The 16188-nt window shown below is 44.8% G+C and overlaps 1 protein-coding gene across 2 annotated transcripts in view; it reads right to left on the reverse strand.

The window, feature by feature from the left end:
• Nucleotides 1–16188, reverse strand: part of LOC8036795 (transmembrane protein 245) — a 69584-nt gene that overhangs the window by 38453 nt on the left and 14943 nt on the right. Inside the window, exons 2-4 of one of the 2 annotated variants that reach the window (XM_029974288.4) lie at nucleotides 9713–9941; nucleotides 6554–6642; nucleotides 1919–2294 (exon numbers count right to left, since the gene is read on the reverse strand). In XM_029974288.4, the coding sequence (XP_029830148.2) occupies nucleotides 1919–2294; nucleotides 6554–6642; nucleotides 9713–9941 (694 nt within the window). The remainder of the gene's footprint in view (nucleotides 1–1918; nucleotides 2295–6553; nucleotides 6643–9712; nucleotides 9942–16188) is intronic. The other variant, XM_029974289.4, reaches the window with a different exon arrangement.

Here is a 16188-nt window from a genome sequence, read left to right on the forward strand (position 1 = left end):
ATAAGTGGCGCACGCTTTTTCCACGAGCCAGCAGCCGCCGGTGTGCGCGAGCACACGCAACAAAAATGATGTCAAAGACTTCCATTCGCAGTTAAGATGACAGTGAAATGTATGGGCTTCGGGCCGAAGGAAAATAAAGACCAGTTCTTCATCTACACAGTGGTGTCTGGTGTAAAAGGTAAGCGATTAATTGATCTAACAAGCACGTAGCTTTCACTTGTTGAGATGAAAAGCCTGTCTTTATTCTCCTTTGGACCGAAGCCCATGCATTTCACTGTCCTTTTAACCGCGAATGGAGGTCTTTGACGTCATTTTCTTTGTGTGTGCTCGCGCACACCGTCGGCTGCTGGCTCGTGGAAAGAATGTGCGCCACTTATTATGGGCACTAAATTCTTTGGTTCAGTATCCCTTTAACTGCAGAAAAAAAAGTTTCACCAACACCATTTTTGGGATTTTTTTGTTCCTCTTTTGAGTGTAGCGAAGCGACGTTTGAAAAACACTCTTGGGAGGAACAGCCGCAATTATTAACAAACTGCCCAGTAACCAGTAGCGTGATAGAACGTGAGAAATATGTGCAACATCAACTTGGTTGATCAGGTTTGGTGCTCAGTGCTGACCTTTATTTGTTTATTCAATTAATTATTAATGAGAATGTATTTTATGAATCGTTTCCTTCAAGAAAATCCTCATGAAGCAACGTTATAAATGAGCGTTATAGTGAGCAATCATAGTGAGCGTCATGAATGAGTGACAAGCTGGGAGCATTATAGACGTTAAGATCCTTTTTGGATCAACGATTTCACAAGGACCTACCGATGTTTTCTGGCATAGGAAGCTTCAATGTGCCAGAATTCCAAAAGAAATCTCCGTCGGCGGTTAGTCGGAAGGTCGAGAATGCGGGTGTTCTCGGCGGTCCTTGGTGTTGCGGCGTTCAGCGACCGCACTGGGCGCGATCGAAATTGCGAACGTCGTTTTGATGCTGGCGGATCCCCTCCCGAGGGTTTTTCGTTCTGCTGATGTTAGTGGCTGGACACTCTCTCTTTGCAGATTGTCCCGCACAGCCATCCCAAAATAGCGAGCACTAAAATGTAAGCTTTCTTTCAGGCATGTGCATTCACATAGTTCTTGTTATCGCAAAGTGATTAGCCAACGTCGTCGCTTGAGATAGCATGAGACGAAAAGTTGCCTCTCCTGCAGCATTTGGGGGGTCCAACAAACATTCTCGTAGGAAAAGGCGAAAGCAGAGCAGAGTCAATCCGCGCTTTTTCCTCCCATCGTACACACAAGGAACAAACTGCAACGGTGGCCCATAGCTGGAAGAGATATTAGGAGGTTAAGAATTTGTTAAGACCAAAGCTTTGGCTAGAACGTGCTTCCACACTATGGGAACGGTGCATGCAAAAGACCACAAAAAGAGGGAGCACACATACACGGCGTTCTGTGGGTGCCCCCATCTTTCGTGCTAGCCTTGTGTGTGCGCTGTTCTCACAGTTGGAAAGCTGGGGATTCCAACAAAGTCCAAAGACGGGTCCTCGAGGGTAAAGGTGCCGTTATGCCGACGATACGATGAGCAAGCGCAAGTGCTCGTGTCACGTGGCGCCACTGTGCGGGGCTAAACAATGGGCGTGCCACTGCACTAGTGGCCACCTGCGGCGGTGGGGCAAGAAAGGTGGCGCAGCGCCAAATGGTGTGGCTACGCTGCCTGGAATGCGTTTTTCACTGGTGTGTTTACCAAGTCCTCAAAGCTGGTCCCTAAATTTCTGCCCGACGTCGCCGCAGAAGTGTCATGCTGTCTTTGCAACGTCGTTCATTCCAACTTCGGGACTGCTTTCGATGCTCGCGCGGAATAGACCGCTAAACACACCGGTTGGAGACGTGTTGCGGGCAACGTAGTGTGGCTTCCCCGGACGGTGCTCACCCAGTCGCTTGATGATGGTGTACAGCAGGGGCACGTAGGTGAGGTGCAGCAGCCAGATGTAGCGCCACAGCTGGGCCAGCACGCAGGCCCAGACCAGGGTGGTCAGGTACAGCCGGCTCAGGTCCTGGTGCTCCTTGTCCTTGTCCTCTTCCTTGTCCTTGTCCTTGCTGTCCTTGCTCTCCTTCCGGTCGCTGTCCTGGATCGTGATGGCTGGCAGGATCGTGTCCTCCCCGGACGAGGCCGACAGACGGCGGTCAGGCGTCGAAGCCCGGCTCACGTGCAGCGCCGGGGCCAGCATCCGCCGCGTCCCCTCGGGCGATGACTGCTCCTGCGGCTTGTCGCCCGGCTTGTCCTCCGGCTTGCCTGCCGACCTCTCCTGAAAAATGGGAGTTTGGAGAAAACGTGGGTTGGAGAGTGGAACACCTCGTTTTGGGAAGGGAGTGACTTGGTTCCAACAAACCCTGATTCAGAAATACAAACTGTTTATCGCCCCTAATAAAACTTTCTGGAAAATCATGCGAGGCTTCTCAGCAGCCCTACCTTGCACCGTGAAAATATATGGCCAGTATTACTTCCATTGCATATGCTGGAAGTACTAATACTGGGTGCAAATCCGGTATTACTTTGACTGCCCTGTTAGAGATTGGTAGGTTAGGGCCAAAGGTTGAAGTTTTCAGCTGCTCCTGAGGTTGTAATTTGTGCATTGCTGTCATATAGTCGTAGTCAAATCAAAAGTCAAATTGGATGTTTTAGTGATTTATACAGCGTAAGGTTGGTCTGCCAGTAGGGGCGACACTGGTTTACACTGTAGATGAGCAATTTTGCCAGTGCAATACGACTGCTAACCTGGGGTCTTTAACGTGCTCACGCAGTAGTGATACATGACCGCATGCCGGTACGATACTCATCCAGATCGAAACGGGCAGGGGTGGGGATTGAGCCCAGGATCCCTGGGTTCTGCAGCGCAAGCTGGGTGTGCGCTTCAGCCCACTCGGCCACCGATCCCCTCACTTGTAGTGTAGCCGATTGATTAAGCAGAGTAAGCAGGGAACGTCGACATGGCAGCACCATTCTCATCGTCTTCTTCGTTCCTTATTGACCTCATCACTTCTTTCTTCACATCAAACTCTACATTTCCCCCTCTCTTAAAGGAAATGTATGCATCAACATAAACAAACTAAAAGAAGAAGTACTAAAATGAACAAACTAGACAACAGTATGAAGAAAGATATCAGAAAAGTAATTATTTACAAGTTGATGCGTTACTCTGACTTTAAGTAAATGTCGAGTCTGTGAACAGAATGCAAAAAAGGAGTTGCGCCTGTTGTTAAGAAACTTAATTTAAGCAAGCAATGTAATAATACCTGTAATCCATGGGAACTTGTCATATGCTTAGAGAAATATGCTTCCTCTTAAAGTTGCATATCTTTTAGGGCTCTTATTTAATTGAAAAATATGTCCATTTCCTTGTAGGTGTACCAGGGCATTCAACGTTTACTGGTGAATAACAATGCACCGAGGAAGACTATTTTTGTACACAACATTGCTAGTGTCTCCTCCAGATTTCACACAGTTGTAAGGCTGCTATCAAGAACTGTAGTGCAGCGTAAAATGTACACAAGTGGTATAAACTTCGGTAGAGTATAGTGTTCAATGCTAATGTGGATGAACTGAATGCACCAAGCGTCGATGTCCTGTTGGTGCTTACTGTGTCACGCACTGTATACCTTCTAGACCAGTTATGTTGCCTCGGGAGTTTCACACAAAATAATGCAATGTACAGAAGAACCTCATTCAGACAGACAGAAATGGTACAAAGAAAACATTGAATTTCCATGGCCAATGTTATCTCAAGAATGAAAGTGCACCAACACACTCTTCACTCTTTTTATAAATAAAATACATTTCTGTTTTTACAGGGTGGGGGTCGAAATACAAACACTGTAAGTAACTAAGTGATCATGCATAATTCAAAAGCTAGACAAAGTATCATAACAAAAAGGCACACCATGGCCAATTTCTAATGATAAAGTTTAACTAAAAATTACGCTAAACACTTTATGACAAGGCAGAATGAAATTTTTCACAAAGATGTCTGTTGTCAATTATAATACCATTTTTAAACATAGGTTTTGAAGCGGCCTGTGTCCGAAATCGGATCTGAAGATGTGAAATTCTCAATGGCAGGAATATAACCAGAAGGCTTATCCAAGAGTTATGTTCAATGCTTCAAGAAAATTACACCATTTTTTGAAATGCCGAATTGTCTTGACATTTAGAATAAGGCTTTGTTTTTTAATGTTCGACACATGCGTAACATTGCGAATGTGGTGATGCCACTGGTAACAGACATATCTGAAAGACCTTTCAAGGTGTTCTTCTTGAGAAGCAATTTCTGGACACAAACTTTCCTTCCAGACATCCTTAATTTATTAGTGAAAGAATGCAATCAGACATTAGTTGTTACTCGCTATGGACAGGAAAGGGAAGTTATACAATGAACAATGACAGAGGAAGTCACATGAAACAGGGTGCCCCAGCCAGTGTCACACATACACACACACACACCATGTTTGCCAGATGTGACACAAGCTCCTGCCCACCACCGTCTCAGACCAAAGCAACTTTAGGGAAAACTGGCAACCACAGTCAGCGCAGAAACCCAAAGGAAGGGATGGAACACTGCCGATAGAAAGGGCTTCAGCAGGCGACGAGCCTCAAGACCGCAAGCAGGGCACGACAAATGCTTCCGACATATCTCGCAGGGCACATGGCTGTGAAAGTGGGCATGACGGTCATTTACTCGTTGGTGGCGTGGCAAAATGAGGGCAAACCAATTCATTTGTGCCTGTTCAGAGGGTGCGCTTGCGGTATGCGCTTCAAGATAGTCAATCTCAAATCGTATAAGGCAGGTTATATTGATGCGGGGCATACAAGTAAATGAAACCTGCTTATTATATAGATTTCAAGTTACGAATCCGGTAATTTCAGGCAACTGTGCTACTGCTGAAATGTTTCTAAATTTATGCATATTTGATGGAAAACCACCATTCTCAACTATTCGTAGCTCCGAGCCGAACCGTTGAACTGAATATGTCAGAATTATGATGCTTTAGCATAGCCACTGCGGAGTCCAGGGAAACTTCCAATTTTAGGAGTTCACTTATAAGGTTTTCTGGAATGTGCCTGCGAAGTCAGTTAAAATATAAACCGGCAGGGGTGCAATTCCCGAAAAAAGGACAAGTGCCCCACCACGGCCTCATTCTGCCACGCGGGGACAGGGGCTACAGGCAGCGAGGGTGGGGGGTCCACACGTGGCAGCTACTGACTTGGGAGGGGCCCCTGCCCTCTCTGCCCTCCGGCTTGAGTCCTGGCAGGAACACTTGGTCGGGGGCCTCGCTGAACGACACCCGCTTCTTGGGGCTCGGCACGGGGACTCCCAAGTGGTCCTGAGGCGGAAGTCCCGTTGGGACGCTCCAGAGGCGGAGGCCCCTGCTTAACCCAAACATCCTCTTGCGCCCACTACCCTCTCGTTTGAGACAACCCATTGAAATGTAGTTGCGGGGGGAGGACATACGCACAAAGGAGCTTTACCTCTAGCAAAATTGTGTCTTAGTGACTTTCACATTGAAAAATTATATCTTAACATATTACCTATATCTTCAAGTGCAACTCCGCTTCATTTTTGTTTCTAAAAAAATAATTCAGTTATTTTCAGTATCACCTAAAAAGACCACAAGTCAAATATTGTGACTTAGATCTGTCTAAATGTTTCTTAAACGGCCCTGTAAACTTCGGAATGTGCAAAGTTGCTGAAATCTGCTGACTCTAGCGGGCTTCGGCTGACTCAAGCAGGCAAAAGACATGGCAATACGGAGAGAAATTACTGTTAGCTTTCCCCCAATACATTCACCGACGAAAACATATGAAAAAGAGTAAACACAACCATCCATAGTGTATCTACACCAGGTATACACTGAACACTGCACTATACACACCTTGGACCTAAGTGTTTATGGCATTCATTCAATCCCCGAGTCTTAAAGCTGCCATCCTCGTGTGACCAGACTTTATGAGATTTGCTTTGTGTGTTACCATTCACCGTATAGGCATCTGCAGACAACTTTCCAGCTTCCATACACAAAAGTGCCTTCATCCTGCCGCTTGCGTGGCCAAGTTGGCAGCTCCCGCGCGTCCCATGCGGAGGATAGGGGTTCGAATCTCTTTAGCCTAGTTTTCATTTTACCTTTCGTTGCTTCCCTGGAAACACAGTTATTGCGTGTTCTGGGTTAGAACCTTTGTGAGCATAAAGCACGTATAAAGGCAGCCGCAGCACACTTCAACAAAGCCAATCTTACGCTAGCACTCGATCCTGCTGTTATGCTGACATCGATGCCCACGATGCCATTTATTATAATTTTGTTTTGGCAAAAGTTTACAATATTAAACCTTTAGATTCTCCAGTCATTCATAATTAATTCAGTCCCTCGTTATTCATGGCAATGTAGGTCAGAGTGACACAGGTGCACAATCCTGAATTATGGTGGAAATGAGAAGGGCGTACAAACAGCTCCACACAAAATGGGCATTTGCCGTCCTCGAAGCAAGGCCTGTCGTGGCTGCACGTGGGCATACCTGAGCGTCTGACGGCAGAGGGTTGCCCGTGAGCCAGGCCCAGCCAGCACGCAGTGTGGTCACGCATGGAGATGGACAGTCATCCTCTGCTGTTGAGGAAGAGGAATGAAAAAGGAGCGATCAGCGCTCGCGGCCATTTGCCACAACCAGCTGAAGGCTTCACACTCGCCAACTAATGCGGAGGGCAAGCCGTCTGCTTTTTGTGCAGGGGTTGCGGTGAGAAGGACGCCGAGCTCCAATTGGTTTTGACTGAAAGGATAGTGGGCAGACCTCAATGGTAGATGCCTTAAAGGACACATGCAAAGGAAAAAGACATTTTTTTTTTAGACAGCCTGGTTGGGAAAATGAAGTCATTAATTGAATTTACAACTAAAAAGAAAAATTTTTAGAGCTATATTTACGGCGCAATACAAAAGTTGGCGCCCGCGGGTGCAGCGGAAAAGTGGCCACTATGTATGACGTGACTGACCACTATTTGTCACGTGGTGCTTTTGCTCTTTCGAAAGCTTTTTATGGTCTCTAAAAGTTACTTATTCATCCTCGTTTGAAGTGAAACAAAAAACAAAGATTAGTAAGCAACTTTTAGAGCCCAAAGGAAGCTTCTAAAAGAGCGCAAGCACCACAATAGCAGACGACCTGTGCGGTGGTCAGAAATTGACGGCGTCGGTGCTCCAGAACAAACGAACTTGCCAACGGCGGCAGCATGGAGAAACACATTGAACCGGCGTCTCACCACGCTCAGCGTGCGGCGGCGGTGCACAGGTCTACCACGTGACCAGCGGCTGCTCCCGCGGGCACCAAGCACACATTCGTTTTGCGCCGTAAAAATAGCTCTAAAAATTTGTTTTCTTCGTTGTAAATTTGTTTTATAACATTCTCTTTCCATCTAGGCTGTTTAAAAATTTTTTTTTTCCTTCGCATGCGTTTTTTAACGCAAGAGAAGGTGCGTGATACGGATACCAAAATGACGATGGATGGATGGATGATGTCGGCTATGCCCTTTGTAACAGGTAGTAGCTTGCGCCACCTAGCCTAAGAAAATGCCTTCCTCGCCCACCTAAACACCCAATTTCCTTTTCTCTACATCCCTGCAACTATCAACAGGCTGGGGGAAAGAACCACCAGGCTGACCCTTAAGAAATCAAGCAAATACAAAAAAAAAAAAAAAGGAAAACACACTTTCGTTTTTGTTCCGTCCGTCCGTCCTGCCTGTCCGCCCGCCCGCCCACCAGGCATCACTTTCTAATTACTACCCGAAGAAAAATACAGTCTTGTTTTTCTCAAGGTAAATGCTCTGCTCTGCTTACATTTCTGCCATAGCTTGGCATGAGCCTCAGCACTAGATTTACAACAGATTTCCAGACTTAAAAAAAAGAAAAGGGGCAAGCAGACACAACTGTTTCTCAATTGCAAAAAGTCTTTTACTTCTAAATTCAACAGTTACTGGTGCTGATGGCCCGGATCGGCATGGAGCTGCGGCAGCATAAACATGCCACACTCCCATTTATTTAGTTTGACAGCGCTGTTTTGGCCTTTAATTTATGTTTCTTTATTTGCACAACAAACAGCACGTAATGCTGTCTAGTCGATTTCATTCTTGAATATGTCAAAGTATGCGAAACATCCCATTACATTCGCAAAACGGCGCTCAATTTCACCAAAAAAGGTAGCATCTGTGCACTGCACACGTGCTTTGTGACCATATCTAACAGTTCGTTTGGAGGAGCAGACAACGTTTCGAGGTAAAGAGTAAGCGTTGCACCTTGGTCTAAAGGGAGTCTCTCTCTCTCTCTCTCTAATGAAATGGTCTATACACAGGTATCCTACCTAAAGTCTTAAACTTGGAGAAGTAAAAAACAATTCACCAATGATGCATATAGTTGGTAAGGGTATTATAGTCTGTCATATATACCCTGGTGAAAGTTCCATTTTGAGATGTTTGCTGCAAGGTTGAGTAGTCACATCAGCAGGCACCAAGTTTTGTTTTTATTTTGCAAATGCCCAAGGATACTGCACACTTATCCCACTTTGGAAGAGTGCATTTCTCCTTAGCGCGTCGGTACACTGTGGCGAAGCAACATACACAGAATTTCTGTGTTGCAGAGCCAATTAACCTATCCGAACATACCATAAACAAGGAGAAACATTGACAAGGTTTCGAGTGCCGGCAGTATTTAAAGGGGCACTGACACCCCAAAGGTCGTATTTATTTTTATTGTCTAAAACGATGCAAGTTGCAGTCATAGACACGCAAAAAAAACCGCATCGCGGAAAAAAATTTTCCCGCGCGCGCGCGCGCCTTTTTATTTTTGGCGTTTGATTTTCCCGCCTCTCGCCTCCTCGCTTCTTTTGATCGGTGACGTCAAAAATCAGGAAATTTAGAAGCTTTGTAGGCGACATCTCTATAACATTTAATAACGGCAATCGTAAAACATGTTTTTTAACGCAATTGCGAACGCACTACGGCCCTTCTTTTTGAAATACCAAAAATCGGGAGTTCGTTGTGCTGCCGTCTCCTGGATTTGTATCCTCCAACGGAAAACAGGCGACACCGCTCAAAACCGGTCCGCCGCAACGCCGCCGCCGCCGCCGCTCACTCCTTTCCTCCTCGCTTTGGGTCGCCCTGGCAACAACAGGGAGTGGTGAAAGAAAGTCGACTCTCAGGTCTCCGCGATTTTTGACGTCAAGGCACCGGCGCCGATCGCGCGGGAACTTCGAATTCGGCATTTGGAAATTGTTTTTTTACTTCACAAATACTGAATTCCCAAATTTCAAATTTTGAGGGTAATGTCCCGGCATCGTTTTCAATCGTTTCGGATAATAAAAAAAAAATATGATTTTGATGTGTCAGTGCCCCTTTAATACAGAGTTCAGATGAAATAGTAGGCTATTCGAAGCAATAATCAAAAATTCTGAAGGTTTGCGAAAGCCAACTATAACAATCCGGCAGTATACCAGGGCCTGAGCTATTAGTTTCAATAGCAATAAAGTAATATGACCAGCATGTAGTATGTTTTTTTTTTTTTGTGAAATGTAGCAGGATATAACAGGATGCGCCGAGGTGTAGCGGCATGTAGCAGGGTGCACAGCATGGTACAAACGGCGCCGCTTTTCCGGCACACTGCGCCGGAGAAAGACCAAGCAAAGTGACGCGCTCACCGGTGTGGTCGTCCCCCAGGGAGCCGTTGCGGAGCTCGGCCAGGAAGCCCATGACGAGAAGGGCGAGCACAACGACCAGGATGGGCATGCGCCAGACGCCGGCCACCGAGGCCAGGTGGCTCACCAGTGCCAGCCAGATGACGGGGGAGAGGGCCGTCAGGGGTCCTTCTGTCGGGGGCCCCCACCAGAAGCAGAGGGCACCCACGTAGCCCAGCAGGAGGCTCCACACCTGCAGGTGTCATGCGATGCGCAGCATGCGCTTGACACGTTGCCCCTAAAGACTCCACCGACCTCGACCTCGTGGGTCCTATTTTGGGTCATTGCAAGAGCAAGATCGAATTTGTCTTTCTGAAATGAGCGAAAATAGCTTTTGGAGACCGTTCGTCTGCTACAAAGCATCATTTGCATGCGGAAGTGAAATAAGAAAATGCCGTATTTCATCCGTCTGCAAACAGACTGGAAAAAATTTATTGTCTGTTACGAACCGAGCGCTAGGGCGAAGTGAGATCGGAAGTAGGTTGAAATTGCTATTGTTCGCTATTTCTCATTGGAAGCCAGTGACAACCATATATTGTAAACGCTGCCTTTCCCGCAATGTGTCAGAATCCCTCGATGGCTTAATACTGATCCTCCCAGCATCAAGGTGTCTATGCTGGTTCCCTGTCATTTTTTCCCTCTTTAATGTCCACAGTGTCCAGTGAGAACTGAACTGCTACAGTCAATATGAGATATCAACAATCTTGAGATGATTCAACAACATGTCCGAGAGTCTGCCACGGAGTGCGAAAATTGGAATGCGGCTTGGAAAGTCAAAATACTGTCATTACTACCCATTGAAAAAAAGAAAAAAAAAGGGAGGTGGTCACTGCATAAATTACAGCTAAAAACAAGTTAACATATTCAACGTAAAAATTTAAACCTTGAGACACGGGGAAATAACATAATGGAAAAGACTGTGTCGCCGTCTTGTCCATTATTTTATTCCTCCATGTCTCACGGTTTAGATTATGTTTCCTAGTTAACCAGCCCGCCTGCATCCATTTGCTTTTCAGATATTTAAGCTGTGAACAAGAACGTTTTGCAAACATTTTATTGTTTTCTAAGACTTCTTTTTTTCTTTTGTTGTAACACAGTTTTGCCCAGGGCAGTGCAAACAAAGCTAGAGGCATTTTGTGTGCACTGTGAAGGAAATAAACAATGTCCCGATAGTGATACTGAGCTCCTTGCCTACAAAAGTTTTGCAAGATCTGTCTCAGTGTGGTGTCCTTTCACCGACGATGTAATTAACAGAGTAGAAGGTAAAGTTAGCTGCTCGGCTTATTTGTAAGATTTACAATACGAGGTCATCATCCACCGAGTTAGTAAAAAGAGCTCAGCTTCCAACATTAGCGTCAAAAGCTATAGTTGATAGATTGGAAACAAGATAATGAATGACTCCATTCACATAGATACCTCCGATTATTTCAAACCACCGCGATCTGGATCCTCACGGTTAAATCATTGCCGAGCTTTAAAACAATACAGATTTAAAAATGACTGCTTTAGATTTTTTTTTTCCTTCCCTGGTGCAATTCAAGAATGGAATGCTGAATTGCATTCCATTCCTGAATTGAACAAGATGGAATAATTTAACAAATGACACTGTGACTTTAGATAGCTTCAATAACTTCGTAGAGGCTATTGAGTTACACCTCAAATGGTTTTTGTTTTGGTGTATCCCTGTTTTTCCTTGTTTTTTTTTTTTGTATTTTTAAACCAAATAGCTTACTCAATAGAGCTGGTAGTGTTTCCAAATAAATAAACAAGTATAATTAAACCTAGAACTTGGATTTGAAACTTTTTTTAGGCTTGCCGTCTGAAACACGAGAGTGCAACAAGAGTACCTAGGACCTATGAAGAATCTGCATCACAATATATTCGAATCGGCAATAAGTAAAATGACCCAGTTCAATATCTTTTTTAAATGATGCTAAAGCTATTGGAAGTTTTGTTGCACTCTTTATTATTTGTAGAATGTGCAGACATGCTTTTTGGAATAGCTGATGAGGGGGGCACTCTAATGAGCTGGGCAGAGACAACTGTCATAAAGTGCAGATTTCCCTGAAAGCTGAAGTAGGTAGAGAAGAATAAGCTTGCATTTCTGCTTGGCACGCGAAATTACAGTGGACGTGAGAATCCAACCCGAACCAGATTAGAAATGACACGAAACATGTCGAGACCAGTGTGCTCATCACTCAGATGCCAGCTGGCATATGGGAGCTCACCGCACAAGATCACGACTCAGTACGATCAGGTGGCAGAGGTCGTGTTTATGCGTGCACACACCCCCACATTAATTCGGCGAGAGACAGCTATTCTTGGAGCCTATTTACGGGTCCCCTAATGCCAGAAAGGGGGGGCTACGCTCGCCATCGAGTAAACAAAAACAAAGAGTTAGGGGAGGTTATTTCCAGGCCACGGCTCCGTCCGACGCAGAATAAAGTGAGCGTGGCGCTCGTTGCCCGTGTCGCCCCGTTCAAGCGCACGTTGCAGGAAGTGACAGCGTGGCACAGCTTGTCGGCGTCCTGTCTAAACCACTTCTGTCCGAAAGCCCCAAAGAAAGTGCCGAGAAAAAGACAACCAGCACTTGCGGTACAAGTTGAGAAAATGAACTTTGTTATACCAAATATACATCTAGTAGATGCTATTAAATTACCCTACTTTACGGACTATACATGTTTGAAAGTTGAAATCTCATGCGGTGTGGACTGTACGATTATTTGTTCTTCTAGATTGTTCATTATGACGAGATGTGGCAGATTTCGTGCGTGACAAAGTATGTTACGATAATTAATGCGTAATACCAGCTTTTTTCCAAGCTAATAAAGCAGGGATTTGCCAAGGTCTGCTGTGTACGTGAAATTTTATGTGTGGACTAGGCACCAAGGGCAAACCATACACCGGGCACAGACTATACCAAAGGAAAAAACTTTTTCTTTTCGAGGGAGAGGTAGGGCAAACTTCTCCGACGTCTCTTTGTCTTCCAGCAATGTTCTACCATTCTTGAAGCGCGAGTGCCACTCAAAACGCTTTGCAGAATTCACTACTTTTTGACATAAGCCTGTTGAGTCATTTCAATTTTATTTGCCGAATTCGACACATAATTGATGTTTGCCCTTGCTTTGGTTTGCAGTCTATTGAGAAATCGCCACTGCGCTCGTGCACGTGGTCACACAAATTCCTGTAGCGCAGCTCCAAATGCCCACAGAAAGACGTCCTTTGGCACAATGGAGACATGAAGGTCCCATGCCTTCGACTGCTCCGCATGCATCATTGTGTTGCCCTCTTTTTTTACGCTACAAAATCAGTCCCGGAACTTCTTGATTGCACCACATATTTTGACTTTATATGTTAACAAGAGGTCAAACTGAACCCAGAACCCAAACTAGTCAAATATGCAAAGAAAAAACTGGGGTGTGCCACGCTTTAAAAACGCGCTAAAATAATTTACATGTTCTAGCTCGACAACAGCGCAAGTGTGTGGGGAAGGAGCAAATGCAACAAAAAGGAAGTGCAAGGGCAAAAATTACTTTTTGAAGTTCACTATGACAACAGTTTTCACTTCCCGCAACCAGGGCCAGCAGAAAAATGTTTTGACTGAGCAGGGTGCAACATGCTTATGGAGTTCCTTTCAAGAAATCCCTATTTACTTTAGTTATTTGTGCTTAGTTCAGTAAAAGGTCATCATGAGGCATGAAATGCTTTAGCTGGAACTGAACTGAAAACTGAACTGTAGGGAAAAATAATAATAAAGGACACTTTAAACATGATTTCTTTGGGGGAATGTTGCTGACCATGGTGGATGTCCCTGCATAAAAAATATGCAATAATTCACAAACGAATTGCCTTAAACTGTCTAACCAACCTTATATTTGTCCTAGCCTGCACATTTCATTCCAAGATTTGTAGCCAGTCTTCAAAATAGGTTATCGCAATCATTAAATTCCATAAAATAAAATTAGCCTCTATATTCAGCAGTGAACTCAAGGAGTCTCCAGAGCCCATCGGAGCAAGACCAAGATCAAGAAGAAGAAAGCGCTGAGAGCTAAAGAGACATAAGAATGCGACATGACATTTCTGCGAGGTTGTGACCCTCAGATCGTGCCATTTCCAGATTGGCTCACTAAATAGTCTCACAGCAGTCACAAATGTGCGGACTTATTTTCGGTATATTGGGCCCTTTAGAGCTTGAATTAGTCATTGAATTTGTAACCAGAATCAATATCTATTTATATGCCTACAGAGTGTGAGGCCCGTTTTGATGAAGAGCTACAAAGTTTAGATTGAGGTGTGCCACCTTAGCTAATATTTAGAAAAGGGAATTATTACCTACTGTAAAATACCGGGCGAGCGCCCACTCAAACTTTGGAGATAATCGCGAAAAAATGGGGGATGGGCGCTTGTCCGGTCATGAATTTTACACATAAATGTACTGTGCATATTGTCTCAGATCTTACAAATTTGGTAATGGACGCTTAATGTGGAATGGAATTTGCGGCATTCTACGGTAGTATTTTTTAAGTAACCAGTTAGAAAACCTGGGTGAAGATGTGGATCAGCAGAGGCACACTCTTCGTTGTAAAGTGGCAATTTATGGAACTGAGGGCCCCAAGGTTGTGGTTAGAAAACGCCCCCCCCCCCCCCTCGGCAAGAAGTGAAAGGAGAGGAGGGGGGGGGGGGGGTCCGTTTTCCATAGAAAGATTATTATGCACTAATAAAGCATGCAAGCAAACTATATCACGCGCTCGGCTGTTTCCCGACAGTCTAGGTCCAGGTTTTGCTCTGTTCGAACAGAGTCAAAGTCCTGGGCAGTGCACCTCGGATGTAGCAGCCTTCCTTGGAGAGGGAGAGAGTAGACGTGACGGTTGGAAGGCAGTTAGGAAGTAGAAACATCAGGAGCAAAGGGGATGCGAGGGCGAGGGGGCCCGCATCACAGAGGGCTGGAGTTGTTTTCAAGGTACCTGGACCGCAGCCAGGTTCCACCCGAGGTCTGGAGTAAAAATGGATCTCACCCCTGACTTTGAGAAATTAGCGCCGACTCCACTCGGCCGCCGTAAGCAAGCGTTCCCAAACTGTCGCCCGAGACCCAGTAGCAAATTTCCCAATCAAATGTGTCGTCTGCCAATGCCCGCTTACTTCCGTCCGCTTTGGAAGGAAGCAAACTTGTCGACTGCTTTTTCCTACCATGGTGGAACCATAGACCTAGAGGATAATGTCTGTCCTCTTTGCAAGGCCCCCTGGAGTCGGTGACAGGTGCAGATTTCAGTAGATTATCCACCTCCAGTCGCTTTCTGCCTTTGATGACATTTCGTCGTATGTGCAGCCAAAGCATAGTCGAAGGCAACGAATGCAGGCTGAAGGCCGAGCTTCTACTGAATCCTTAGCCAGTCACTGACTGTACAGTGTATCCAGGGGCGGACGCAGGAATTTCCTGAGGGGGGGGGTCAGGTGTTGGTCAGCACACCATTTGTTTAGGAACCCCCTCCCCCTCTCCCTCGTTTCACGCCCTAAATTTTACACATGCAGAAATCAACAGGGGGGTCAGGACATCCGGACCCCCCCTCTAAATCCGCCCCTGAGTTTATCGCATTATGGGGCACACCTATCGCATCTGGTAAGTTTACTTTTCTGTCCCAGTTGCTCGCAAAACAAAATAAAAAGCAAGTGCTTATTTTGTGCATAGTTTACATCTAGTAAACAAGCATTTCCCAAATCTTGGTACATCTTTTCGAAATGTCAGTTTCTAATCAATGTTGTTCATAATGTGTCTACTTTAGTACAAATCTCACTTAGCTATGCATTGGGAATCAGTGTGAGTTAATATTATTTATTTATACTTAAAACTATTATTGAACTATTAACTAAAACATTAACTGTAGGGTGATTCCACGTCAGTTCGTGCAATGATGGTCCGGGTCACAATTTAGATATTTTTGATAAAAATATATATAAAAGCCATGTTCTTGGGAGGAACGTTCAGCTAAGAATGAACACCGTAACAATTTTTTTTGCGGAGATATAAAATAGAGAAGCCCGAGGCGTGGAAATTGAGAAGATTTCACAATGCTACTTTGTGCAGTCATCATTTTCTCATCGAAGCTTTCTTGTCACCATAAAATTTTTCATATGTTCTACAAAAGACATACAACATATGCACAAAAAATTAAATATATCAATAAAATATTTCTATGCAAACAAAAAAGTCAATCATGGCATCAAAACATATTTAAGAGACATATTCACAATTTTTTTGCAAATAAACCATCTTTCATAATACTTTACAAAACATATTGAAATGCACGTCTTTAAATATAATTTACCTATATATGAAGATAATATGCCCACCCTTAATTATCTTTTTGTTATTAACGTGGAAATGCAGCTGATTTCTCAATATGTGGCAAGATTGGGCGTCGGTATTTAAAAAACTAAACCTT

The sequence above is a fragment of the Ixodes scapularis genome, unplaced genomic scaffold, assembly GCF_016920785.2.
Source record: "Ixodes scapularis isolate PalLabHiFi unplaced genomic scaffold, ASM1692078v2 PGA_scaffold0__279_contigs__length_252992795, whole genome shotgun sequence".
NCBI lineage: Eukaryota > Metazoa > Arthropoda > Arachnida > Ixodida > Ixodidae > Ixodes > Ixodes scapularis.